The sequence below is a fragment of the Chanodichthys erythropterus genome, chromosome 9 (assembly GCF_024489055.1).
Source record: "Chanodichthys erythropterus isolate Z2021 chromosome 9, ASM2448905v1, whole genome shotgun sequence".
In the NCBI taxonomy this organism is placed as follows: Eukaryota; Metazoa; Chordata; class Actinopteri; order Cypriniformes; family Xenocyprididae; genus Chanodichthys; species Chanodichthys erythropterus.
Window position 1 is genome coordinate 8,852,528 of NC_090229.1, and position 26,334 is coordinate 8,878,861.

Genomic DNA, 26,334 nt, shown 5'->3' on the forward strand with positions numbered 1-26,334 from the left:
GCCGCGTTTTGCCAACTTTCGCTGCACTGTTTCTCTTGGCCGGCACGCCTCAGTGGCTTTCTAGGGCTCCTTTGCGAGCTTTTTAGCTTTCTGCTGAGGCCGTCCTCTGAGAAAGCAAGAGAGAGAGACTGCATAGGAGAATATTGGCGCTTCACATTTAGCTCAATATCAGCGAGTAGCGTTTTAAAGAGTAGCCGGCAGGAAGGAGAGTCACGGCGCCCTTCGGTTTAAAGTGTTGGTATTGATGCACCGAAGAATTTGAAGTGGAGAGAGACGAGGCAGAGAGAGAGGGAATATTCTCAAAGGGTAAATCATCACATTTACCCTGACAGACAAAGAGGACAGCGGGGAAATCTCCTCTGTAAAGCATCAATGCCCTGTCTCCGTCTCTCTCTCTCACTCTCCCTCACACACACACATGCGTTTTTTATTACTGAAGAGGGTGTGTGATATTCTCACCTTTTATTATTTATTGCCTTCCTGGTTTTATGGACTGTTATTTGTGCCGTCGCTTTGCATATTTCAGATTAGATGTATGGTCTGGGTGAGAGAAGTTTTTGTTTTGGTGGTGGTGTTGCTGAATCTCAGCAAGAAGCCACAAGAGGGTAAAAATTACTAATGCACAGCTTTTGTGGTTTGAGAATGTACATCAAAAATGGAATTTATTAATAAAAGTATTATAGTAGTATAATTTATAAACTGTAGGCTGTTTATAGATGTCAAGCAAAATTACTCTTAAAGGAATTGTTTGCACAAAAATGAAAATTCTGTTTTTCCAAATCGGTATGACTTGCTTTCTTCTGTGGAAGATGAATGAACCAGTCACTGAGTGAGTCAGTGAATAATGAATCGGTCGCTTCTTTCCATGCAATTTGCACCTGGAGCTTTTTAAGCTTGGGAAATACCACTATAAAAGTATTTCATGACTTGGACATTATATTCCAAGTAAATATTCCATTATATTCTCCTCCATCCGGTTGCGACCGGATCATTAAATCAGTGAATTGAGATATGAAATTTTGATATGGATCATTCAGACCATTTTATATATATATATATATATATATATATATATATATATATATATATATATATATATATATATATATAATATAATATAATATAATATAATATATATATATATATATATATATATATATATATATATATATATAATATATAATATATAATTTTTTTTTTTTTTAAAGAGTCATTGATCTGATTGGTTATGAATTAGACATGGCTACTTCTCTCATGAACATGGCAAGTAGAACTAGGGTGGATGTTAAGATTCAGTTCAGTATATATTAGGGCTGTAACAATATATAGTGTCACAATATCGCAATATAAAAATGCAACAATATGTATCGTAGATAGTGACAATCTGTACTTTATATTGTTCACACAAATTCAATTAAAAAATTCAGTTCAAATTTCGAGTTGTAGTGTCAGTACTGCATTAAACTACTATATATAATGGTGATTAATGCATAATATTGTAATGGGGGGAATATTTGTGGGTCCTGATAATGCCAAATGTCTTATTTTACCAGAAAAAAGTGGCCTATGTTATTTTTAATATATCCTGGTCAGTGACAAGAATCATGAATGTTTTTATTCTGGTGTCACCATTGTCCTGTGCATTGGGTTACCAGCATCAAGTCCAAGCCTATTCATTTACACCTTCAATGTAATCCCAAATTTAGAATTTTAATCAACAGTACATTTTTTTGTTAACCTTTTACCATATGTCTTGAAGTACAGTATCGCCTTAATATTGTATTGTGAGTTCAGTATCATGATATGTATCGTATAGTGACATTAGGGTATCGTTACATCCCTAGTATTTTGCTCTCTTTGTTAAACAACAAAAAAAAAATTAATATGGGTTCAAAAGCTTTAAATATGGTGCATGAGTCATATTAACCACATTTATTAGACTTTTATATTGATTTTTGCATCTTTTTTTTTAAGCTTAGAGCTCCAGTCCTTTAATTTTAATTGTGTTGAGAAAAAAAAAGCAACCAATAAATCTCTTCAAAATTTCTCCTGTCGTTTTCCACTGAAGAAAGACAGTCATACGGGTTTGGAATGTGAAAATGATGTGTTTTGGGTGAAATATTCCTTTCATAAAGAATTCAATTGATGTGCGGTCACCAGGTGTGCATCTTTCGGCATATTTTATAAACGGCTTTGAACGTGGCTCAGCCAATCCGCTTTTAGAGTCTGAGCTATATAGCATGGATCATTTAATGCTCAACCTGAGACATGGAGCAATGACCTGAATGAGCTGTGATTTGTTTCATGAGTTGCAGACTTCACTCATGATTATTGAATGATCTCTTAGGTCATTCATACACATACACATACATGGCACAATAACCCTGTTTTTCCCCACAGGGTCAGAGAACAGGGTGGCAAAGCCTCTCTTTGTGCCACAAACAGGATTTCTCCTGCATTCTGTAAAGCCGCTTTATGCAGCAGCGCTATGTGTGTGTGTGTGTGTCCGAAGCTTTGGAGTGATGTGGAAATGTGGAGAGCTAAATGGATCAGGAATCTCTCCAGTGTTGTGGCCAGTGACATATGGCTCGGCCCATGACCGGCAGGGCACTCCATGCTTCATTTGTGGTCAAAGAGGGCTATTTACTTTGCTTTTCCAGCTTTTTTCCCCCCTGCCAGCTCTTTCCTGTCGTTCTCCATCCGTCTTTTTTTACTTGAATCCCATCCGGGCTCTCACTCGGCCCCCATCAGCTGTTCTTCCTGCTGCAATGCAGAGGTTTACTGACAGTTTCCTCTCGGAGAGTTTGAGCAGAAAGGTTTTTGCCATTTTTCTACCTGCTACCCTTCTGCTTCACATCTATGGGCCACATTCATGAAACACAAATTTCTGTGTAAATTGTAAAACTGTTCCTATGTGAATTTAATCTTTTTAATTATTAACAGACTCCATGATTAACTGATTCTAATTGTCAATGTAAAAAAAATGGGTAATAATAATAATAATAATTATTATTATTATTATTATTATTATTATTAATATATGTAAATAATATATTTAATGTCAAATAATATATTTAATTTGTATAATAATAATTTTAATAATAAAAGTTTTCTTTGGATACTAAAAAAGTTGCAACAGTTTATTTTTCATTTGCAACCTCATCTTTGTTATCCAGCTAGATGATGTTGTCTTGTTGACAATTAAATCAGACACATTTTCAACAGCAAAGTTTTTCACAGAAATCAACATGCTCAAAGGGATAGTTCACCCAAATGTCATTTTCTCACCCTCAAGTTGTTCCAAACCTGTATGAATTTCATTCTTCTGCTGAACACAAAAGAAGATATTTTGAAGTTTGCAAGGCATAAAACATGTATTTGATCAACAAACATAAGGTTTTATAAGTTTAATAAGTCTGTTATTTTTGCACTTTTACAGAATTACACACTTCAACTTAAATAATGAATATTTAAAGGAATAGTTCACCCAAAAATGAAAATTCTGTCATCATTTACTCACCCTCATGTCGTTCTAAACCTGTATGACCTTTTGTTTATACTGAAAAAGCACAGAAATACACGGCCATTCAATTATTGGGGGTAAAATGTTTTTATTCATTTATTTGCTTAATTTATTTGATTTAAAAAAAATACTGTAAAAAGCTGAATTTTCAGGATCATTACTCCACTCTTCATCGTCACATGATCCTTCGGAGATCATTCTAATATGCTGCTTTGCTGCGCAAGAAACATTTCTAAATATACCTGCGAGCAGCAATTATCAGGGTTCAAGCACTTTAAGGCTTTAAGCACATAAAAAGGTATTATAAATTATTTAGCAAGCATGTAAGTACTTATAGATGGAAAAGACCATTTACTGTCAATACATGCAATTTACCAAGGAAAAATATGGTTTTTAAAGTTTTTTTTTTTTTTTTTTGACAGTTATAGCGCCACCTATTGCTTGATCTCCACCACTTTAGGTGTCCTCAGAGTCAAATTTGGTGAAAATATCTGATTTCGTTTTGAAGTTAAAGAGATTATATATATATATATATATATATATATTACGTATATGTATATGTGTATACGTATATGTATATGTATATGTATATGTGTATGTCTTTAACTTCAAAACGAAACGTCTCCGGTTACTATGGTAACCTCGGTTCCCTGAGAGACGGGAACGAGACATGGCGTCAGAAGCTGACGCTTTGGGGACTCCCTTTTCTCCTAATTCTCCTGAAATCCTATTGCACAACGCCAGTGAAGTTGCAACTCTCACTGGCCAATGCCAGCCAAGACGGCGAAAGGGGCGGTACCCGCCTCTATATAATGCGCCGACCTGGCGGCATAAGCTCAGAATCTTCCGACTGAACGAGAGTACAGCAGACCTGAGCGGTGAACACGGCAGTCTACGCCATGTCTCGTTCCCGTCTCTCAGGGAACCGAGGTTACCATAGTAACCGGAGACGTTCCCTTTCGAGAACGGTCTCTCGACATGGCGTCAGAAGCTGACGCTTTGGGGACTGTATAGAACAACGCCGTGGGAACAGCGAAGAAGGAAAGCTCAGCCACTGCGGAGCTACTATGAACAGTAATAAAACATAATCCCCAATGAGTACACGCCTACGAAATGCTTATAACGTGGTTACTCATCTAACACTGTATGCATTCAAGAATAATATACAGGCTACATACGGGGTATTGAAGCATGTGGGCGGCCAGGCCGGGCACAGCAAAAAGAACATACACTTAACGAGCAGCTGTTGCTGGCGTAGGTGTAACATGAGAGAATTCATAGTGAGCCCTTGCTCATTGCGAGGACATAGACGAACTACTGGAACTGTGTCCCATATTCCAGGTCGCTTATGGTGGCATAACGTACGCGACAACAACGCGCCTCATACAGCTCGCTCTGCCAACATGAAGGGGAGAGCGCCACAGACTGGGTGTGGCGCTGGCTCCGCCCCCAGATTCACTTATACGACCTAGTTGAAACCACCAGCCTCAGCTAATGGGCGGGAACTGCAGGTAGAATATGAGTTGTATTCAACGCCAGGACTTGTGAGGCTAGAGAACACACGTCCAAATTGTAAAACCTGGCGAAGGTGTTCTGCGACGACCAGCCCGCCGCCATACAAATGTCTTTGATGGTGACGCCTTTAGTCCATGCCCACGAGGATGCAATCGCCCTCGTTGAATGCGCTCTGACGCCGATAGGGCATTCCATTCCTTGGTTAGAATAGGCCAAAGTGATCGCATCAACCACCCAATGCGATAGCCGCTGCTTAGAGACGGAACGTCCTTTGGTACTGCTGCTGAAACACACAAACAGCTGCTCAGAGAGCCTGAACTGAGCCGTGCGGTCAATGTAAATTCGCAAAGCTCGCACTGGGCATAACTCCTGATGAGGCGCGTTATCCACTGACTCCTGGGTGAAAGCCGAAAGAGTTATCACTTGAGCTCTGAACGGCGTTGACAGTGATTTAGGCACGTAACCCAGCCTCGGCCTGAGTGTGACGTTACAATCATCTGGCCCAAACTGCAAGCAATCAGCGTTAATAGAAAGCGCTTGCAAATCCCCCACGCGTTTCACTGAAGCGAGGGCGAGTAGCAGCGCGGTTTTAAGTGAGAGCTCCTTTAAGCCGACTGACATGAGCGGCTCAAAAGGCGGCCGAGTCAACGCTTCGAGCACAAGAGCTAAATCCCATGACGGCACCGTGGGGGCGAGAGGGTCTTAGTCGCCTTGCACCCCTCAAAAATTTTACCACTAGGTCGTGTCTGCCCACCGAGCGCCCATCGATAAGGACATGAAAAACTGAAATAGCTGCCACATAGACTTTAAGAGTGGAAGGCATACTGCCGCCGTCCAATCGCTGCTGCAAGAAATCTAGAATGCCTGAGACGGGGCAGCTTCCCGGTTCGAGACCATTCAGTTCGCACCATTTCACAAATACTGCCCATTTAGAAGCGTACAGGCGCCTTGTAGAAGGGGCTCGCGCCTCCGTAATCGTGTCCATAACACGGCAAGACAGAACGCTCGGATCTACCGGCTCCCTTGCACTACCCACACATGAAGTTTCCACCATTCGGGGTTGGGGTGCCAAATCGACCCGCCCGCTTGGGACAGAAGGTCTCGTCTCAGTGGAATCATCCACGGGGGAGCCGTTAACAGTTCCAGCAGATCGGGAAACCACGGCCTGTTCGGCCAGTACGGGGCGATTAGAAGCACCGACGCTCTCTCCTCCCTGATCTTGTGCAGCACTTGTGACAATATCTTCAGCGGAGGAAATGCATAAAGGCGAACATTCGGCCATGGCATCGTCAGTGCGTCCCCTCCCAGGGGAGAGCGCGACAGAGAAAAGAACAGAGGACAATGCGTGTTCTCCTCCGTCGCGAATAGGTCCACTTCCGCCTTCCCGAACTGTTCCCAGATCATTCTCACTGTCCCGGGGTTCAATCTCCATTCTCCTTGAGGGATCCCGTCCCTCGACAGCATGTCCGCGCCGCTGTTCAGGTGGCCCGGAACATGCGCCGCTCGGATGGAGAGCAGATGGTGGTCGGCCCACAGTAGAAGCTGCGCAGCCTGCTCGTAAAGGGCTCGCGAGTGCACTCCGCCCTGGCGATTTATGTACGATACCACCGAAACATTGTCCGTACGAACCAATACATGATGGCCCCGGACTTGTGTGAGGAAGCTTCGAAGAGCCAGAAAGACCGCCCTCAATTCGAGGCGATTTATATGCCACGTCTTCTCCGATTCCGTCCAGTAGCCCGACGCTGGAACGCCATCGCAATGAGCTCCCCAGCCCGTCGTCGACGCGTCCGTCGTGACCACTTTCCGCCGCGTAACCACACCCAGCTGGGCGCCGCGTCGGTACAGGTCGGGATTCCGCCACGGCGCGAGCGTGCTCAGGCACCTGCGAGTGACCACAACGCGGGCATAGCCCATTCTCCAAGCCCTCCTTGGTACCTGAGTTTTCAGCCATAACTGGAGGGGGCGCATATAAAGCAACCCGTGGTGGCATACCGCCGCGGCCGCCGCCATCCGTCCCAAGAGCCTCTGATATTCCTTCAGCGCTACAGGACGGCCCAGACTGAAAGCACTCAGGGCGGACATCAAATCGCGAACGCGCTCCTGACCTAGACGCGCTCTCATCGCGACCGAGTCCAACTCCACCCCCAGATACGAGATTGACTGGCTGGGGCATAACATACTCTTTTGTGTATTCACGCATAGACCCAGGTTCTCCAAATGAAGCAATAGAGTGCGTTTGTGGCCGTTGAGCACATCCTTCGAATGGGCTAAAACTAGCCAATCGTCCAAATAATTGAGTATGCGTATTCCGTTCGCTCTCAGGGGGGAAAGCGCTGCATCCACACATTTTGAAAACGTGCGAGGAGCCAGGGCTAATCCGAACGGCAGAACTGTGAACTGATATGCTGTGCCGTCGAACGCAAATCTCAGAAAGCGCCTGTGACGAGGGGCGATCCGAATATGAAAATATGCGTCTTTCAGGTCTACTGAAATAAACCAATCTTCGGGCCGAATTTGCGCGAGGATCTGTTTCAATGTCGTCATTTTGAAAGGGCGCTTGAATAAAGCCCGGTTGATGGGTCTCAGGTCTAATATCGGACGGAGGCCACCGCCTTTCTTTGGAACGACAAAATAGCGGCTGTAGAACCCGCTCTCCCTCTCGCTTGGCGGGACCACTTCTATCGCGCGCTTTGCGAGTAGATTGAGAACTTCTTGCCTCAGCACCGACTCGTTGTGAGCCGGCACTGTCGACATAACCACGCCATTGAAACGGGGCGGTCTGCGCCGAAACTGCAAAGTGTAGCCGTTCTCTATTACGTTCCGCACCCAATCCGAAATACCCGGAACAGCCCGCCAAGCGCTCGCAAATTGGCACAGAGGACGGGGCACCCCGCCTTCTGTATTCAGGACAACGTCGCTGTATACTGGGGTAGCGCGCTGACAGCTCTCTTGACGAACGGGCGCGTTGAGAGGCGGCGAGTCGTGTATGTAAGAACTGACACGGGTGTTCCGCTGCGGCGGAGGACCTACATTCGGAGCGCGAGCGCCGCCGATTACACGGGAGAGCTGCGAGCCCGATTGTATCTGCAGCAATTCGCCTGCGTATAGAGTGCGAGAAGCTGCCGCTGCTAGAGGAGGAGAAAAAAGCTCTTTTTGTGAGGTTGTAACATTCTTTATTACATTTACAACAGAAACATTCTCGTAGTCGCCTGCAACCGCCAAGGGGACTTCTCGAGAACACCTCGGACGCTTCGCAGCGGGTCCTTCGCTCAGCGTCCTCCTCCTCTGCACTCTCCCGTCAGGAACGAGGCTTCTGTTCCGAAGAACTAGGAGCAGTGCCGGGGCGGCCGCCTTTCTTAAAGCCGTGACGCGACTTCGGCGGTCTCTGCCAGGGTGCTCTGGTACGTGCAGAAGGCTCCGGGTCTGGCGCCGAAGGGGCGGGAGCAGAGGGAGCTCGCTTCGGCGGCCTGTTTGAAGCCGAAGAAGATCTACTGCGCGCTGGAGGCGGCGCGGGCGCCCGGCGCGGAAGGAAATGACTCATCGCCCTGGAACGCTTCTGTGCTTCAGAGAAGCGCTCTGCAATCGCTTCCACGGCATCCCCAAAAAGGCCGGAGGGAGATAAAGGAGCGTTGAGCAGCGCCTTCCTATCTGCATCTTTTAACTCTGTAAGAGTCAGCCACAAATGACGGTGGAGCACAACCATAAAGCCCATGCTTCGTCCGATCGCCTGGGCCGTTTTCTTCGTTGCCTTCAGGGCAAAATCAGTCGCAGCGCGCAGATCTTTAAAGGCCTCGGGGTCCGCCTCCCCCTCGTCCAGGGATTTCAGGAGCTGAGCCTGGAAAACCTGAAGTACCGCCATCGTGTGAAGTGCTGAAACTGCTTCACCTGAGGCGGCGTATGCCTTATCAGCGATATGCGCGGTCACACGGCAGGGTCTTGACGGCAACATAGCGCCTGCCTTCAGGGAAGCTGACGAGGGGCAGAGGTGCGCCGCGATAGATTCCTCGACTGGCGGAATGCGCGTATAACCACGGGCTTCAGCGCCATCAACTTTTGTGAATATTTCCGAGCCGCTGGCGTGGGCGCGAGCCGAGTGGGGCGCGGCCCAGGTGCTAGCGACCTCCTCGTGCAGGTCTGGAAAGAAAGGGGCTCGCTTCCTTGGAGCGGCGGCTCGGCGGCCCAAGTGAAGGAACCACGAATCCAGTTTGCTCTTCGCTGGCTCGTCGGGAGAATCCCATTCAAGACCGAGATCATTCACGGCCCTAGTAAGAACCCTAACAAGCTCGTCTTGAAACGCCACCTGCCCCTCCGGCTCAGAGCGCTCCTCCAAGAGGTTGTCCGCCCAGTCCTTCTCGGACGCCGTTAGGGACATGGCCTCTTCGGGTTCGTCATCCCTCGCCGCGCCGAACGAAACCATCTCCGACGCGCCGGGGGCGGGTCGAAGACCCTCCTCGGTGAAGTAAACAGGAGGGCGGGGTGGTGAGTCACACCTCATTCCCGCATCATCGCCCCTATGCGGCTGTCCCACCAGCGGCTCGTCAGCGGCAGTGGGACGTTGCCTAGGACAGTCACCAAGGGCGATGCTCCTCCGAGCCCTCAGCACCCGCACTGGGAGATCCTCGCAGTGCGGGCAGCCCGACCCGGTGAGTGCTGCTTCTGCATGGGCGAGTCCCAGGCACAGAATGCAGTACTCGTGGGTGTCCGGAGCCTCGATAGGCCCCGAACACAGCGTGCAGAAGGTAGACATGCTGGAACGCCGAGAGGGTAATCCGTCTACTTCGCGTCTTCTCCACAGCTGTCTCGTAGTAATGTCGAAGTTATAAATTGTTGAAGTGAAAAGGAAGATTCTGAGCTTATGCCGCCAGGTCGGCGCATTATATAGAGGCGGGTACCGCCCCTTTCGCCGTCTTGGCTGGCATTGGCCAGTGAGAGTTGCAACTTCACTGGCGTTGTGCAATAGGATTTCAGGAGAATTAGGAGAAAAGGGAGTCCCCAAAGCGTCAGCTTCTGACGCCATGTCGAGAGACCGTTCTCGAAAGGGAATCAGATATTTTCACCAAATTTGACTCATATATATATATGTATATATATATATATATATATATATATGTATATATATATATATATATATGTGTATATATGTATGTATATATATATATATATATATGTATATGTATGAGCATAATAAAAAATGGACCCATTGGCGACTTTGATTTGGATTTTTTTGCTTATTATTATCAATGTTGAAAACCATTGTGCTGTTTAATATTTTTGTGAAAACCTTGATGTTTTTTTTCAGGATGCTTTGATGAATAGAAATTTCATTTGTTTGAAATAGAAATCTTTTGTAACATTGTAAATATCTTCACTGTCCCTCCAGGTCAGTTTAATGCATCCTTGCTGAATAAGAGTATTCATTTCTTTAAAAAAATCTTACTGACCCCAAACTTTTGAACAGTAGTGTACTGTTTTATTGTATAGTAGAAGTATGCAAATAGGGGTTTATCCTGATGCTGTTTACAGTCAGTTTTTGTCTCTAACAACAGACCTCAGCAGCGGTTGTCCACATGGTCTTCAGCACGTGCTGATTTGCAGCTTCAGTTGAGTATCTTCGGTCGTTGGAGAGCATGTATTCTTCATTGCGTCTTCGACCTTGGATCTGACCACCTTCTTATCTATATTTCAGCTCTCATGTACCACAATAAAAGTCGCGTGATTGACTGAATTGCTTTGGTGATGCGCAAGCTGCATGCAAACATGCCTTAAGAGCTCGCTCTCTCTCTTTCTCTTTACTCAGTGCTTCATCAAAATAGCTCCTTGTCTTTACTTCCCCTCCCCAATCCCTCCATCCTTATTAAGAAAAGAGGAAGAGAGAGAGAGAGAGAGAGATCAAGAGATGGAGGACTACATTAGTTGTGCGGTGGCTGAGTGGAGTGGCACACAGAAGTCTTTTCCAGCCAGGTCTGGCTCTCTGGGGCATAATGTGTGTATCAGCATCATTTAGCACATACTGTTTAAAGAGTTGGGGAAAGGTCATGGCTGCGAGGGGAAGCCTGCGGAGGGGGGAGGGAGAGGGCCGAGTTGATGAATGTGTTGAATAAAGAATGCAGTTTGCCGGCTAATGATCTAATGGCTTCGTGGTGTCTGTGCATACGATGCACGACACATCAAAACTGCTGTCGCCCGCAAGAAAACAAAGACTGCTGAGAACACTTGCAGCATGTGTGCTGGTTTGATCTGCTGGTGACCCAACATGAATGTGTGTGTGTTTTGTGTGTATTCTTTTCCATAGAGGAAGATGTGGAAAATTTTGAAATGGCAAGCTTACCACTGGATACACAACGAAACATCGAAGCCGACAGCTTTTGGTGCATGAGCAAATTGCTGGATGGGATACAGGTATTTCAATCACTCAAGGTTCATGGTAGTTCTTCTTCTTCTTCTTCCTCTTCTTCCTCCTCTTCTTCCTCTTCCTCTTCTTCTTCTTCTTCTTCTTCCTCTTCTTCCTCTTCCTCTTCTTCCTCTTCCTCTTCTTCCTCTTCCTCTTCTTCTTCTTTTTCTTCCTCTTCCTCTTCCTCTTCATCCTCTTCCTCTTCCTCTTCCTCTTCTTCTTCTTCTTCTATTTCTTCTTCTTCTTCTTTTTCCTCTTCCTCCTCTTCTTCTTCTTGTTTCCTTCCTCCTCTTCCTGCTCCTCCTCTTCTTGCTCCTCCTCTTCTTCTTTCTCTTCCTGTCTCTCCCTTCTTTCTCTTCCTCTTCTGCCTCTCCTTATTCTTCCACTTCCTCTTTTTCTACCTCTTCTTTCTTCTTTCTCCTCCTCTTCTTTTTCTTGTTCCTCTTCCACTTCCTTTTTTGCCTTTCTTCCTCCTCTTCTTCTTCCCCTTCCTCCTTTTCCACTTCCTCCTCTTCGTCTTCGTCTTCTTCTTCTTCTTCTTCCTCTTCTTCTTCTTCTTCTTTTTTTTCCTTCCTCCTCTTCCTGCTCCTCCTCTTCTTCTTTCTCTTCCCTTCCTGTCTCTCCCTTCTTTCTCTTCCTCTTCTGCCTCTCCTTATTCTTCCACTTCCTTTTTTGCCTTTCTTCCTCCTCTTCTTCTTCCCCTTCCTCCTTTTCCACTTCCTCCTCTTCGTCTTCGTCTTCTTCTTCTTCTTCTTCCTCTTCTTCTTCTTCTTTTTTCCTTCCTCCTCTTCCTGCTCCTCCTCTTCTTCTTTCTCTTCCCTTCCTGTCTCTACCTTCTTTCTCTTCCTCTTCTGCCTCTCCTTATTCTTCCACTTCCTCTTTTTCTACCTCTTCTTTCTTCTTCCTCCTCTTCTTCTTCCTCTTCTTCCCCTTCCTCCTTTTCCACTTCCTCCTCTTCTTCCTCCCTCCTCTTCTTCCTTCTTCCTCCTCCTCTTCTTCCTTCTTCCTCCTCCTCTTCTTCTTCTTAATAATAATAATAATCTAATAACATTTTTAGCATTGTTACTGTGAATATTTTCTAGTTTTTATATAAACTTGTATAATAAATTTATATATCAATGTCTTTTTCATCCATGCTGTCATCTTTCTTATTCTATGTTCTTATTCCTCTTTATTTCTTAATAAAATTTCTAATAAGTCATATTACTTTATAATAAGAGGCTTTTTATTATATCATTTTATTAAAAGGAGGCAACAATCTTCTTCATAAATTGAATATTTTTTGTTGTTGTTACAATTAATATTTTATATATATATATATATATATAATTTTTTTTTTTTTTAAATAAATTTTATATATACATTTCAAATAATTTGTATTGCTATTGTCTGTCTTATTCATTTTCTTATTCTAATTGTTATTCCTTTATATGTCTAAATAACATTTCTTATAATAATAATAATAATTGTTGTTAGTATTACAATTATTATATTAGCTATTTTATTTTATACTGTTTTTTTATTATTATTTTTGGGGTTTTTTTATTTTATTTTAAAAAGCAAAAATCAAACCACATACTTCCATCATGCGCCAGCCGAGCAATTAAGAGTCCCGTGAGAATTTCTTTCTCTGGGCTTTCTTGGTCCATCTGCAGTTCCCTTAGGACAGTATCAAGCCTGTATTTTTATTAAAACTAAACCCTGTACTGGTCATCCTGTCCTTTTGCTCTTTTTTTCCAAAAGCCAGATACAAGTTGAATATAATGCAATAAAAAAAGACACTCTGACAGCCCGAAAAAAAGGCAAAGACTTTGTTGTGCTTAAGCCCAAGAGGATAAGATACTTGCCCGCCAAGGGGAGAGAGACATAAAAAACTTGGAGAGGAAGTTGAAGCTAGGACGTTTAAGCTAGGGGGATTCAGATCCTTGGCTGGCGTTCCCTTGAGAAAGGCCCTCTGTTAGTTTGAGACGAGCGTGTCAGGGCACTCATCTGCAGGCGGGAGCAAGGGTCAGATGCAGGCCACAGTCAGGTTGTCCCGTGGGCCGCTTTGTGTTGTGCTCATTGGCTGAGTGGAGCCGAGCTGAAGGGCAGAACACGCGCACGGATCAGAACACAGAATGTGTCTTCCTATGCAGTCATCCCCCCTGGGCTAAAACACGAGCCGCAGCACAGCAGACGGCCACTGGCCCTTAATGACCCACAAGGGAAGAGGAACAAAGAAAGAGAGCTGGAAACTAACATTAGTTACAAAATAACAACAACTATGATGCTGTAGTGCCCCCCCTTTACCTCAGTTAATCAGCTGGTACCAAGCCACAGATTTCAGACCCTTTGTATAATATAATATATACATCCTCATGCTATCGTTCATTTATCACTCAATAAGAGGCAACATAAAAGAACTCAAATCTGTACCTGTGTGCTGTCTGTGAATCTCCTGACTGTGTGACAGACACACACAACTCATGCACACAGTAAGCCGCTTCAGGCAGTGCACCGGCCGCACTGAGTTCAAAAACACAAAAGTATGCCAAAATGCTCTCTTTGTCAAGTATCCTGGTAAGCACAATATTAAATGACCATTAACAGATGTGACAACATTGGATTTGATCCATGTCATGTGCGGCAAACGTTAAAGTGACAGCAGCCTAATAAACCTGCTGCGGTCTTTCATTAATGTTAATCAAAGCACAAAAGTCAGAGAAAATCGCTCACTGAATCACTCAAAATATATATATATTGCATTATATATAATATATATATCCTTTAAAAAGGATTAATCTATATTTCATTTATAATTTATGCAGTGAAGGCTATGAAGTGTTTGATAAATGTATTCAATTTCTGTATTTTCCTACCGGTTAGATCAAATATGTAAAATATACTGTCTTAATGTTTCTACATTAAAGTTTTTGGTAACACTTTACAATAAGGTTTCTTTAATTAACATTAGTTTATGTATTACCTAACATGAACTAACATTGAACAAAGCATTTGTTACAATATGTTACTTATTAATCTTTGCTAATGTTAATTAAAATACAGTTGCTCATTGTTCATGTCAGTTCACAGTGCATTAACTAATGATAACAAATACAAGTTTTGATTTTAATTATGTATTAGTAAATGTTGAAATTAGCATTAATTTAGATTAATAAACACTCTAGAAGTATTGCACATTCTTAATGTTACTTAAAGTAGTTGACTAATGTTAACTAATGAACCTTATTGTAAAGTGTTTCCAAGTTTTTAATATATATTTATATTGTAATGATTTAACATTTAATATTTAAAATGGTTATTTGCGATTAATTGTGATAAATTACAGAAAAATCTAATTATTTTTTTATTTATCTATTATTATCTATTATATTATATTATAATTTTATATTATATTTTCATAATCTGATGATGACATTATCAAATGTTTTCTGAAAAGCTGTTTATAAATCCTAAATATTTCATTATAGTAGATTTATTTTTTAATTGTGATTATTTTGTTTTTATTTTATTTATTTCTATTATGATTCATTTTAATTTATTTAAATTGAAGGGCTTTTAAAAGCATAAAATGTACTTTATTTTTACAAGTTTTTATTTAAAAAATACCACACTGAATAAAAATCGCCTTTCCATAACACTATCCATAATCCATAATCCATCATGTTCTAAACACTATCTTTGTTTTTCTCGATCAGGACAACTACACGTTCGCCCAGCCTGGCATTCAGATTAAAGTGAAGGCGCTGGAAGAGCTTGTCAGTAGAATAGATGGTAAGATCATGTTCACAAACATATCCTTTCACTCTGCATAGAATTAAAGGTATAGTTCATGAAAACATGAAAATTGTGACACTCAACCTCATGTTTTTTTTTTTTAAACAAAAGCTCAGAACTACAAAAGGTTACAAGCAGGGTTACCTTTTGAAGCTCCTTGAAAGATAGAAATTACACTTTTTGTGCTTTGTCTTTGACATTTTAAGAAAGCTGTACTCAAAGATTTATTTTATGTCAGTGTTGTTGTAGTGGCTGTTCTGTTGGAGCATTAAATTTGCAGTCGTCAAAGCTACTTCGGGCCCAATCGTGTGCCACTTTTTGTGGTTTTTGAGACAAATCCGCCCCCAGAAGCTACAGCACAAATAACATGTCATGACTGCCTGAACAAAATGGCAGTGTCTAGAGTCCCTTAAATGATCCTATCTATTTTGCCCTTTGCCCTCCAGAACGAGGTGAACTACATGTTTCGAGCCATAAATAGCAGTGCGAAATGTTCAAAACAACAAGGAGTTGTTTTTCTGCCAGGGTGCGATCTTGTTCATCGCCTTGAAAAAGACTTGTTTTCCCAAGGTGTTGGTCGTTTCTGTTTCTTGGAATCGCACGTTTCCGTTTTGCCACCAGTCCGCCTCTGTTTTTTTTCTGTCAGAGTGTTTATACCATCTGGACGCCGCCTCCCCTGTTCAGAGTGTTTGGTGTGATAAGCTGAACAGCCCACACTGAAACTCATGGTGAGAGCCGCCGCGCGCCTCTTTCCCATCCATCAGCATCCACGAGCACCGTGAGCAATAGCAGACCCCACAGTCTCGCCGGGGAGCACAGAAGAAAAATCAATTCCCCATAAGCCCCTGCGATTAGGGTGTGAAGGCAAATGGAAGTGAGCTGAGAGGAGAGACGAATGGAGTGGACTGAGCGAAGGGAAAACAAATAGCACTTTCACAGGGCTAGAGAGTGATGAAAATACACTAGCAAGCATCTTGTAGATGTTCCCAAGTTGTTGTTTTGTTACATTGGAATGAGGAAAATGAAAAATAAGCATAGATGCTGCTCATAACTAGTCGTGTGAATAATAACACGCAAGTTCTGAATCGATGGTAACCATTCGCCTTCATTCTAACATGTTATGCAACATATGATTTATCACGTTATTGAGTACATTTAGCAGTCCCTAAGGCTGGTATTGAGCATCCTTGACAGCTATTAGTTATTTTAATAATGCAGGAATTAGTATAATTTGGGTGCCTTTTACCCCAAATACCATACTTTTACATATTCTTCCGTTACTGAAAAACTGTTGCTTTAAAGTGTTAGTTCACCCAAAAATAATCCTTTAATTCTGTCATTAAAGGATTAGTTCACTTCTGAATTAAAATTTCCTGATAATTTACTTACCCCCATGTCATCCAAGATGTTCATGTCTTTCTTTCTTCAGTCAAAAAGAAATTAAGGTTTTTGAGGAAAACATTCCAGGATTTTTCTCCATATAGTGGACTTCACTGGGTGGAAGGTCCAAATTTCAGTTTCAATGCAGCTTCAGTCTGTTACAGGGTTTTATAATGGGTTTCTGGAAAAGTATGACGTATGAAAGTGTTTTTCAAAAAATGATAAAATCAAATGGTTTCAATGTTTCTGATGCAAGAAATCGGTTGCAAATACTTTATACTTTCATTTTGTTTACTGGAATGGAAATCATTATGAACAAACCTTTTGTTGGGATTGCAAGAGAAGAGAATGCAAGATAATGTTCAAACCTCACACCAATGACTCACTCCATTAGCTGAATCCATTATGATGCAACCGTTATGTAACATTGCGACGATCATTCATTATTAAAACCTTTTTTTTAATAATATTTTTGCTTTTATTCATGGCAGAAAGGGTTTTCATTTTCGTTCTGAGAGGTCCGACTTCAGTTCTCTGCACTTTCAGAGAGCTGTCACATTTTCTTCATCAATATCTATCAGGACTTGAGTCAATATGTCCGCTTTAGAAAGCCATTCTTATTCTGTTCAAAGGCTTATCAGAAAAAACCTCTCTCAATGAGCTAAGCACAAGGCCTTCTTTTCCTTTTCACCCCAACATTCTCTCTCTCTTTCATTCTCTCGCAATTCAATCAAATATAATTACACACACGCTAGGGGTCTATAATGTTAATTCAGTGAAACAGGTGTGTGGAGAATTGAACAATAGCCAGTGATCTTAGTTCAGGGCCAGAGTGCTTCTTTAAACAATTGGGGCTCCATACATGGGTTACAAAAGCTACTCCCAGTGCAGCACTTTGCAGAAACTACCAGCAAATGGATATAAACCCCCTGTGCTGTATTTTCTATGCCCACAGAGGATGTTCACGTGCACTTTCAGAGGTGTGAGGTGGAGTATCTGCAGTTTGCTTTTCGCTGGATGAATAATCTGCTGATGAGGGAGCTGCCGCTGCGCTGTACCATTCGCCTGTGGGACACATACCAGGTACTGCTGCACCGAAACCAGCCAGTGAATTAGAACATGGGTGTCGGAAGCAAAAAAATATGGATGGGTCCTCCACCAGAAAAATTTTACTGAAATAGATGCCATTTCTTTTATTGGGGTGCCTTTTAATGAACAGAGTGCCTATTTGCCCGCCTTGTTGGCATATGTTATTTACTCTAACTGTGGTCTGGTTGGAGCAGACAAAATTACGGAAGACACTGGATTGATTACAGCAGCAATAGTGTAGGGTGTAAGGCACATAGCAGAAAGCAAATCGTCCTGAGGTTCGAGTCTGCCTTTTGCCAAATTCTCTCTACTCCCTTTTCCCATCACATATCAGATCGGAAAGGCACTTATTTTCAATAAAAATTAAGAACATTTTCTCAAAAAGTGGAAATAAAGTGTCTAAAGCATGATAAATAATAAAGTGTATATCGGTTATGGTTCGGGGTAGGTGTAGGTGCAGGGAGGCCTTTATTATCCCAATAATGCAGCATCCATTTAATAATTTTAATAAATATAATCATTTAAACTGTTATTATTACTTTCCGTTTAATGTATAACAACACTGAGGTGCAAAACCTGGCTCTGAATGAGCCAAGTAGAATGGATTTGAGGAAGCAGCAGTGTGGAAGTCAAGGCAGTTTAATTTACTAGGACATTCCTCAAGTGGAATGGATTTGATTGACGGCGCTCTGAAAAGTACCATGTACAATGGTTCCGACGCCCATGAATTAGAATGAGAACATGTCAGAAAATCCTTTACATGTGCTTCTGTGTCAATTTTGCCTTTCATCTGATAATTTTATCCAAAGTGACTTGGAGTGGCCTGGGGTTAAGTGTCTGTGATTAAGAACAATGGTTATCGTTTATGGATATGTTTAAACCTACCTTTTTGTTAACAGACCAGCACTTGAACTCCTAGGGGTGTACAAATTTGTGGTGAGAATTAGTTTTTCAGTTCGGTTCCTTTAGTGCATTTCATAATAACTTTCAAATATATGCTGACAACACACCTAACAGGTGGAGCAGGTGTATAGTACCGTTTTTGCTTCTTGTAGAAATGTATAATTTGCCCCAACTTTTAGGAAAAGAATCATATCACTTAATTAATATTTATTAATATTACAATTAGGGATGCAAAGGGGCGGAAAGTTTCCACGGGAACTTAACCTGGGTAATTTTGGAAATCTTCAAATTTGGAAACTTAACAGGAATTTATGGGAATTTACGGGAATTTATGGGAATTAATTGGAAATTTTGCGAAATTTATACAGATTTATAATATTTATATAAAATGTATCATATAAAACAAATATAAACATTTTGTTTGGTCATAACATGAAATAACAGTTATTTATTTTTCACATTCAATTAATTCTAATTTAGTAAATATGTAAATTAAATATATTTTTATTGCAGCAATTGTTATGTGTTATTTATTTCAGTGTCACATGATCCTTCAGAAATCAGTCTAATCATTTATCATTGTTGGAAACAGTTGTGTTAGCGTGTTAGAATGTTATCTGAAGGATCATGTGACTGAAGACTCGAGAAATGATGCTGAAAATTCAGCTTTGATCACAGGAGTAAATTTATATTTTTATAAAATATCAATTATTATACCATTATTTTAAATTGTAGTTATGTTTCACAATAATACAGTTGGTTTTTGTTTTTTTTGTTTGTTTTTTTTTTGATCAAACGTGCATGTTATGGACTGGGGGAATGCACAGTGCATGCAGGGGGTGTGGCCTGAATAGCCCTGCAGTAAGTAGTGTGCTGTGTGAGGAATGTGCAGGGTAAAAATTTAACTAAAATTGCATTAAATATGGTTGTTTTAACCAAAATTATGTTGCAAAATGTTTTTTTTTTTTTTTTCATCTACATTTAAGTACTTCTTTTATAGGCTAACCTGCAATTTTGCAAATTCCCTGTTTATTCTCATTAATTTCCGTTAATTCCCATATATTCCCGTTAATTCCCATGGAAAGTTTCCAGCTTTGAAAATTCCCGGAATTTTGCAACCCTAATTACAATACGTACTCCAGTGTAGGCATAGAAATGTGAATTATTATTATTATTATTATTTAATTTTAATTCCTATTTATTAAATAATATTAAATAAAATTAATATTCAAGTTACAACATACTTCATGCAAATATAGGGCATAGAAATGTGTATTATTACTATTATGATTTATATTTGTTAAATATTAATGATTAATATTATTATTCAAGTTCCTACTTCCTTAAACTGCAGGGACAGAAGTAGAATATTGACAGAAACTGCATTATTTTTGTACAGTACTATTGTCAAATATGAGTTGTAGTTATGGGTTTAAAATGAGCACAATTTTATTTTTAAAATTTTAATTTATTTATCAACCATTTAACAAACACTAAAAACTGGCCATTTCAGAAGATGATTTTCAGTAAGTTAATGTCCATTTGTATTTATTTGTTTAATTTATTTTTTATTATTATATTCCATAATTTATGCATTCATTGTCCTTTTACATTCCTAGTCACCTCTATGTCACCTCCCGTATGGGGTTTACAGGAAGAATGCAGACTCCCATGAATGATAGCGGATCTTCAAATAATTTTTTTTTAAACGCTTCAGAGGTTATGGGTGACACGTCCTTGAAGACCATATGCTGCTCTTACTTTTTTTTTTTCTTGTTATAATGGCACAAAGAAAGGTGTGAACTGCTCATATTCCTGTCATTCATTAATATTCCTTTGAAGAGTTTCCTTCCAGTGATTTCCTTTCGTGTCCTGTCTGCATGTCCTCTCTGAGACTTCCTTTTGATATATCTCCTTGCTAATTTCTTTGTCCTTTACATCTGCCTCGTCTATCTGCCGCTCCATCTCTCATGCATGGCGTTTTGACGTAGATCCATTCCCACAAGGTGGGTTTTATTGGATAAAGGGGGAATAGTTGTAAGGTGACAAGTACAGTCCATGAGAGGAAATGGTGAGTGGTGAACCATTATGCACACTTGCATGTCATTTGCTTCCGTACGTTTTGAATCAGCGTTGTTGGCAAACGTTGTTGAAGGCCATGTTGGATCATCAGCCCGTTTAAGAAACCTTAAAGACAACATATGCTTTTAAAGAGGACCTATTATGCCCTTTTACAAAGTCTTGGTTTTGTTTTTGGGGTCTGCTAGAATAGGTTTTCATGCTTGAATGTTCAAAAAACATATTTTTCATATATTTTCCATTGTTGCAGGACCTCTTTTCCCAGTCTGTCAGTAATGCACTGTTTAGTTCCGGTCTCTATTACAATTAGTCATTTAGCAAATGCTTTTCTCCAAAGCGACTTACAAATGAGAACAGTAGAAGCAATCAAATCAACATGAGTGCAACAGTATGTCAAGTCCCAGTTATTCCAGCAAAGTGCTCATAGCAAGGCTTTTTTATTATTAAATAGATGGAGAGAGAGAATAGAAATAGAAAAAAGAAAAAGTAAGTGCTAATATTACTAGGTCAAGTGTTGACGAAAAAGATATGAAGCCCCTCCTTCTGAAAAGGGCAATGTGCTCTGATTGGTCGGCTGGACCAGTGTGTTGTGATTAGTGTGTCAACACACTACTAACACAACTCAACCAGCCCTTGTCCCACTTTTTTGTGCATATGCCTTGATTGGGAATTATTTAAAAGAGGAATATTGTGACGTGTTCATTCCCGGAAGAAAACTCAAGACTACAATTGAGGCATTTCAGGGAGTTCAGAAACGGTGCGCACTGATATAGAGAATAATTCTGTTTGCAGGGACATTGTGCTTTGTAACTTTGCAGACATTTTTCATGTTCAAACTGTTGAAAGTTGAAAATGTAAAAAAGCATAATTGGTTCGCTTTAAAATATTTTGACACATTTTTCTTAACTGCATGTGTAAAATCTTAAGGGAAAAATTACTGAGTTTGCCTTTAAGCTCTGCTTGACAAGCACGGTTTCCTCCAGTTATTCTCCATCTGTTCACTCTCAATTCCTGCTTTTTTTTTTCTCCTTTATTTCCTCAGGCGTTTATACAGTGGGGTCAGGGTTGAGGCGAGCAGTAAAGGTGGCATTGAACCACCTCGCTGAGGTAGAGGAGGGAAGTATATCAATGAGGCCAGCTTGAATCGCAGAGAGAAACCGAGGCATGTTGCATGTGTTTTCAAGGTTAAATATGCTTAAACCATCACATGTAAGCTGCCCTGCCTCCTTCAAATTTAATGATAAATCAAACACAGACATGCAGATCATTTGTTTATTCTCAGAACAAATCCTTAGAAACATGCTGGACATGAAACCACATTTACAATGCATCTAACTTTTGTAATGTGAAAACAAAATCTAACATAAAACAAAGGCAACCAGAGTAAACACAAAATACATTTTTTAAATGATAATGTTATTTATTGAAGTAAAAAAGCCAATAACAACTGGGCCTGTGTGAAAATGTATTTGTCCCTGTAGTTACTAAAGCCATTTTTCTCCGAAATTACCCGGAAAAATTTGTCCCAGGAACTTTTGACCTGTACTGCCTGCTTTTTTTATTGCAGTCTAAAGTACTGTGAAGATTAAATCCAGGGACGTAGGACTGCGCGCGACGGCTGGATTTTGTCCTCCACATATAAGCTTTAATAAAGCCTGAACCTTCTTGTCAGTCTATCGGTCATATTTTTTAAACTTCATTGTTGATCCGAATAGCAAACAACTCTTACTGCACTCTCACAACAGACTTTTAAAAATGGTGGATGAAATAAATGCTGCGTGGAGTCAACCAATCAAAATACTGCATGAACTCAACAAACCAGCATGTTCGGCACCCAAGTCCCACCCCCAAAAGCTCCTGAATTTTGAAAAATAACTACCTCGTGAGCAGGGACTTTCTGAGGGGGAAATTTTTACCCAGAATTTCATTTAGACCCTGGTCCTGTGGTCAAAACACACCGAGTACCACCCCAAAGTCCCTAGATCCTGGGGACAGTTCATGCGGTGGAAATGTGGCTTAGTTCTCAAATCTATAAAACTGCTTTTATAATGGGATTCAGCTGGACTGGACATGACCAGACCTGATTACTGTTAACCCTGTTTAATTTTTATTTTTGATGTTAAATTTTTGACTCTAAAGTTTTGACATCTCCTAAGAAGAACAAATACTACAGAAATGATCTCCATATCAATATATCCTGGAAATGTGTGTTAGAATAGATCTGTTTTAAAATGTTGAACAAAATGATAAAAGGTCATGTAAAATATAAAGTAGCTCGATGCCACATCGACAGGGGGTGCCTATAAAGCAAACTTAAGCGCAACTTTACAGAACCGGCTCATGAATATTAATGAGATTACATAAAAGGGTATTCCAGGTTATGTAGCAGCATCTGCAAGATTCAATTAATATTCATGAGCTCAGCCATCATTTATCGTGACATCACAATGCAACGTCCTGCTATTTTTTTTTTTTTTTTTTGGATAACATGGATTGATGAAGCGTGCACACTAAGGGAAGCAGATTGGGTACATTTTGATTTCTTGTTGCCATCTAGCGTTAATTACATTGTCATTTTGCATTAAACTTCCATTGTTAAAATGACACTTTGGGCTTTTCCGATAAGACTGAATAATATGTTCCTGATTAATTGTTAATGAATACATTCATTGACATTATCCAGTGAACAGACACGTGTTGCATGTTCGGCGGACCAAAGCAAGTTGATTAGATGAGGGGGTTTGTCCACTCATACGAGGCTAAAGGCTGAGAAAAGAGTCTCAACTTCTCCTGTGCTCCTTTATCAGGCCCTTCCTGTAATTGCACGTTTGGCACAAAGACTCACTCCTCAAGATCAATTAGAGGTGCACAAAGAGCTCAGGCCAGAAAGAAAGAGATGTGGGTGAACGAAATGAAGGAGAGAAAAAGAGCTGTGAAGACAAAAAGGAAAGTCGTGCTAATGTCTGACTGATGTTCTGAAGCATCTGCATCTCACATCCCCTCCATTAGTGAGATGGGGTTATTCAAAGCCAAGTGTTCCTCCCTCCACCTCTCAACAGAACCCATGTCGGATGTGTTCCTAGAAAAGAGACTTAATCATGAATACTTCTTTCTTTTGCTTTTGTAACAAACAAGTACTGTCAGTGCTATAGTGAAGTGATTGTGTCAGCTGGTAATACTTTTAGTACACCTAGTTTTGGTCCACTAATCAGAGTGAAAATAGAGAAACAATATATTTTAATTGGCAAATTACTGTTATAAAGATTGGGGTCAGTAAGATTTTTTTTTTTTTTGGTAACACTTTAGTTTAGGGTCCAATTCTCACTAGTAAAGGGATATTTCACTAAAAAATGATTTTTTTTTCATCATTTACTTACACTGAAGTTGTTCCAAACCTTAAGGAGTTTTTCTTCTGTTGAACAGAAAGGATATTTTAAAGAATTTAAAGAAACACAGTTGATGGTAGCCAATGAGTTCCATAATAGGAAAAAATAAATAAATACCATGGAAGTCAGTGGCAACCATCAAGTGTCTGGTTACGGACATTCTTCAAAATATCTATTTTTGTGTTCAGCTGAACAAGGAAATTCATACAGGTTTGGAACAACTTGAGGGTGAGTAAATGACAATTTTTCATTTTTGGGTGAATGATCTCTTTAACTAGTAGGGGTGGTGAAAAAAATCGATTATTGATTAATCGCGAGTATGTTATGGACGAGTATGAATCGATTATTAAATTTTCAAAAATCGATTTTTTTATTTATTTATTTTATTTTTTTTGCATTATTTTATTTTGTAAAAAATGTTATACCGGGAGTTGAACGTCACGAACGCGCCCAGTTCCAGTTAGCAAGCGCGTGTAACGGCAGCCAGAGCAGGTGTGTAAAATGGAAGAACCAGGAACGAGCAACCAACCGATCCACCCAGCCAGGGGCGGACTGGCCATCTGTGTGATCTTGAGGATCACAGGACGGCCGGCTGGCCGGCCCACCACCCACCGCCACGCACGCAGTCATCATCTGTTTTTTTTCCCCCACTAATCTGTTTCACACTCCAGTACTGTAGGGGGCAGCAATGCACCTTTAAGTTGGATGCCAGCTGCACTGGCCGTGGCCGCCAAGTAAGCAGCAAAGACGTTAGATCAGTGGTCTCAAACTGCCGGCCCGCAACTGATCTCAAAAATAAAACATAATCCGGCCCGCTAAATTATTCCTATTCTTATTCTCTAGTTGCTACCTGTCTGATATGCAAAGAAAAAGTCGCCGTTCTAAGGGGCATTCACATATCGCGTCCGCGCCGCATTCTCCTTTCCAATGCGCTTTCGCTCCAGTGGCGTCTGTCGTTGCTATGCAACCATGAGCCGCGCTCTCAATCGCTTCTATTTTGAGCGCGCCTGCCTAAATTACAGTAAAAGCACTCGACTTTAAGTCACAAGCGCCGATTTAAACCACCGAAACTTTTTCTTTACCTTGACATGTTTCGACTGCAACCTGCAGTCTTCCTCCACCTGAACACATTGTCTTTCTAGAAGAAAATTGTCCAATTTCTACAGTATGTTGGTTCTGATCTACTTCCTAAAGGAAATAAGCCTTTCATTTATTTGTTATTGTTTAGTTCAACTTGATGAGTCACAACACAATGTGATGTATTCATTTCTGTGTTCTACAGAACATAAGGTACATACAAATAATTCTGAAGTTATAACTACAAGACACAGAAAGTGCTTTGAGTTGTAGTTACTCAATGAAAGAGTTAAGTAATTCAGTAGCTGACTTTTTTTTTAATACTGCAATCACTTTGTAGTGTATTTTCGTTTACTGTTGTGAAATGGAAAATCAATAATCGCTAATCGAGAATCGTTAATAATCGAAAATCGACTGTAATCGAATCGGGACTTCAATAATCGTAATCGAATCGAATCGGGAAATCAGACAGATTAACCACCCCTATTAACTAGTTGCTTATTAGCATACATATTACTAGGATATTGTCTGTTTATTAATACTTATAAAGCACATATTAATGCCTTATTCTACATGAACATATTCTACATCCCTTAATCCTACCCAATACCTAAACTCAAAGGGTTAGTTCACCCAAAAATGAAAATAATGTCATTTATTACTCAGCCTCATGCCGTTCCACACCCGTAAGACCTTCGTTCATCTTCTGAACATAAATTAAGATATTTTTGTTGAAATCTGATGACTCCATGAGGCCTCCATCACCAGCAATGACATTTCCTCTCTCAAGATCCATTAATGTACTAAAAACATATTTAAATCAGTTCATGTGAGTACAGTGGTTCAATATTAATATTATAAAGCGACAAGAATATTTTTGGTGCGCAAAAAAAAAAAAAAAAACGTATTTATTGATGGCCGATTTCAAAACACTGTTTCAGGAAGATTCGGAGCACAGATGAATCAGTGTGTCGAATCTTGATTCGGATCGCGTGTCAAACTGCTGAAATCACGTGACTTTGGCGATCCGCACTGCTGATTCGACACGCTGATTCATTATGCTCTGAAGCTTCCTCAAGCAGTGTTTTGAAATCGGCCATCACTAAATAAGTCGTTATTTTGTTTTTTTGGTGCACCAAAAATATTCTCATAATTTTATAATATTAATATTGAACCACTGTACTCACATGAACTGATTTAAATATGTTTTT

General features: G+C 40.7%; 1 protein-coding gene across 7 annotated transcripts in view; it reads left to right on the forward strand.

Moving 5' to 3' along the window:
• The window catches only part of tbc1d22b (TBC1 domain family, member 22B), an 81,978-nt gene that overhangs the window by 42,408 nt on the left and 13,236 nt on the right, over positions 1 to 26,334 (forward strand). For all 7 annotated transcript variants that reach the window (XM_067394472.1, XM_067394466.1, XM_067394469.1 and 4 more), the window contains 3 exons: positions 11,334 to 11,440; positions 15,131 to 15,206; positions 17,545 to 17,672. In XM_067394472.1, coding sequence (XP_067250573.1) covers positions 11,334 to 11,440; positions 15,131 to 15,206; positions 17,545 to 17,672 — 311 coding nt within the window. The remainder of the gene's footprint in view (positions 1 to 11,333; positions 11,441 to 15,130; positions 15,207 to 17,544; positions 17,673 to 26,334) is intronic.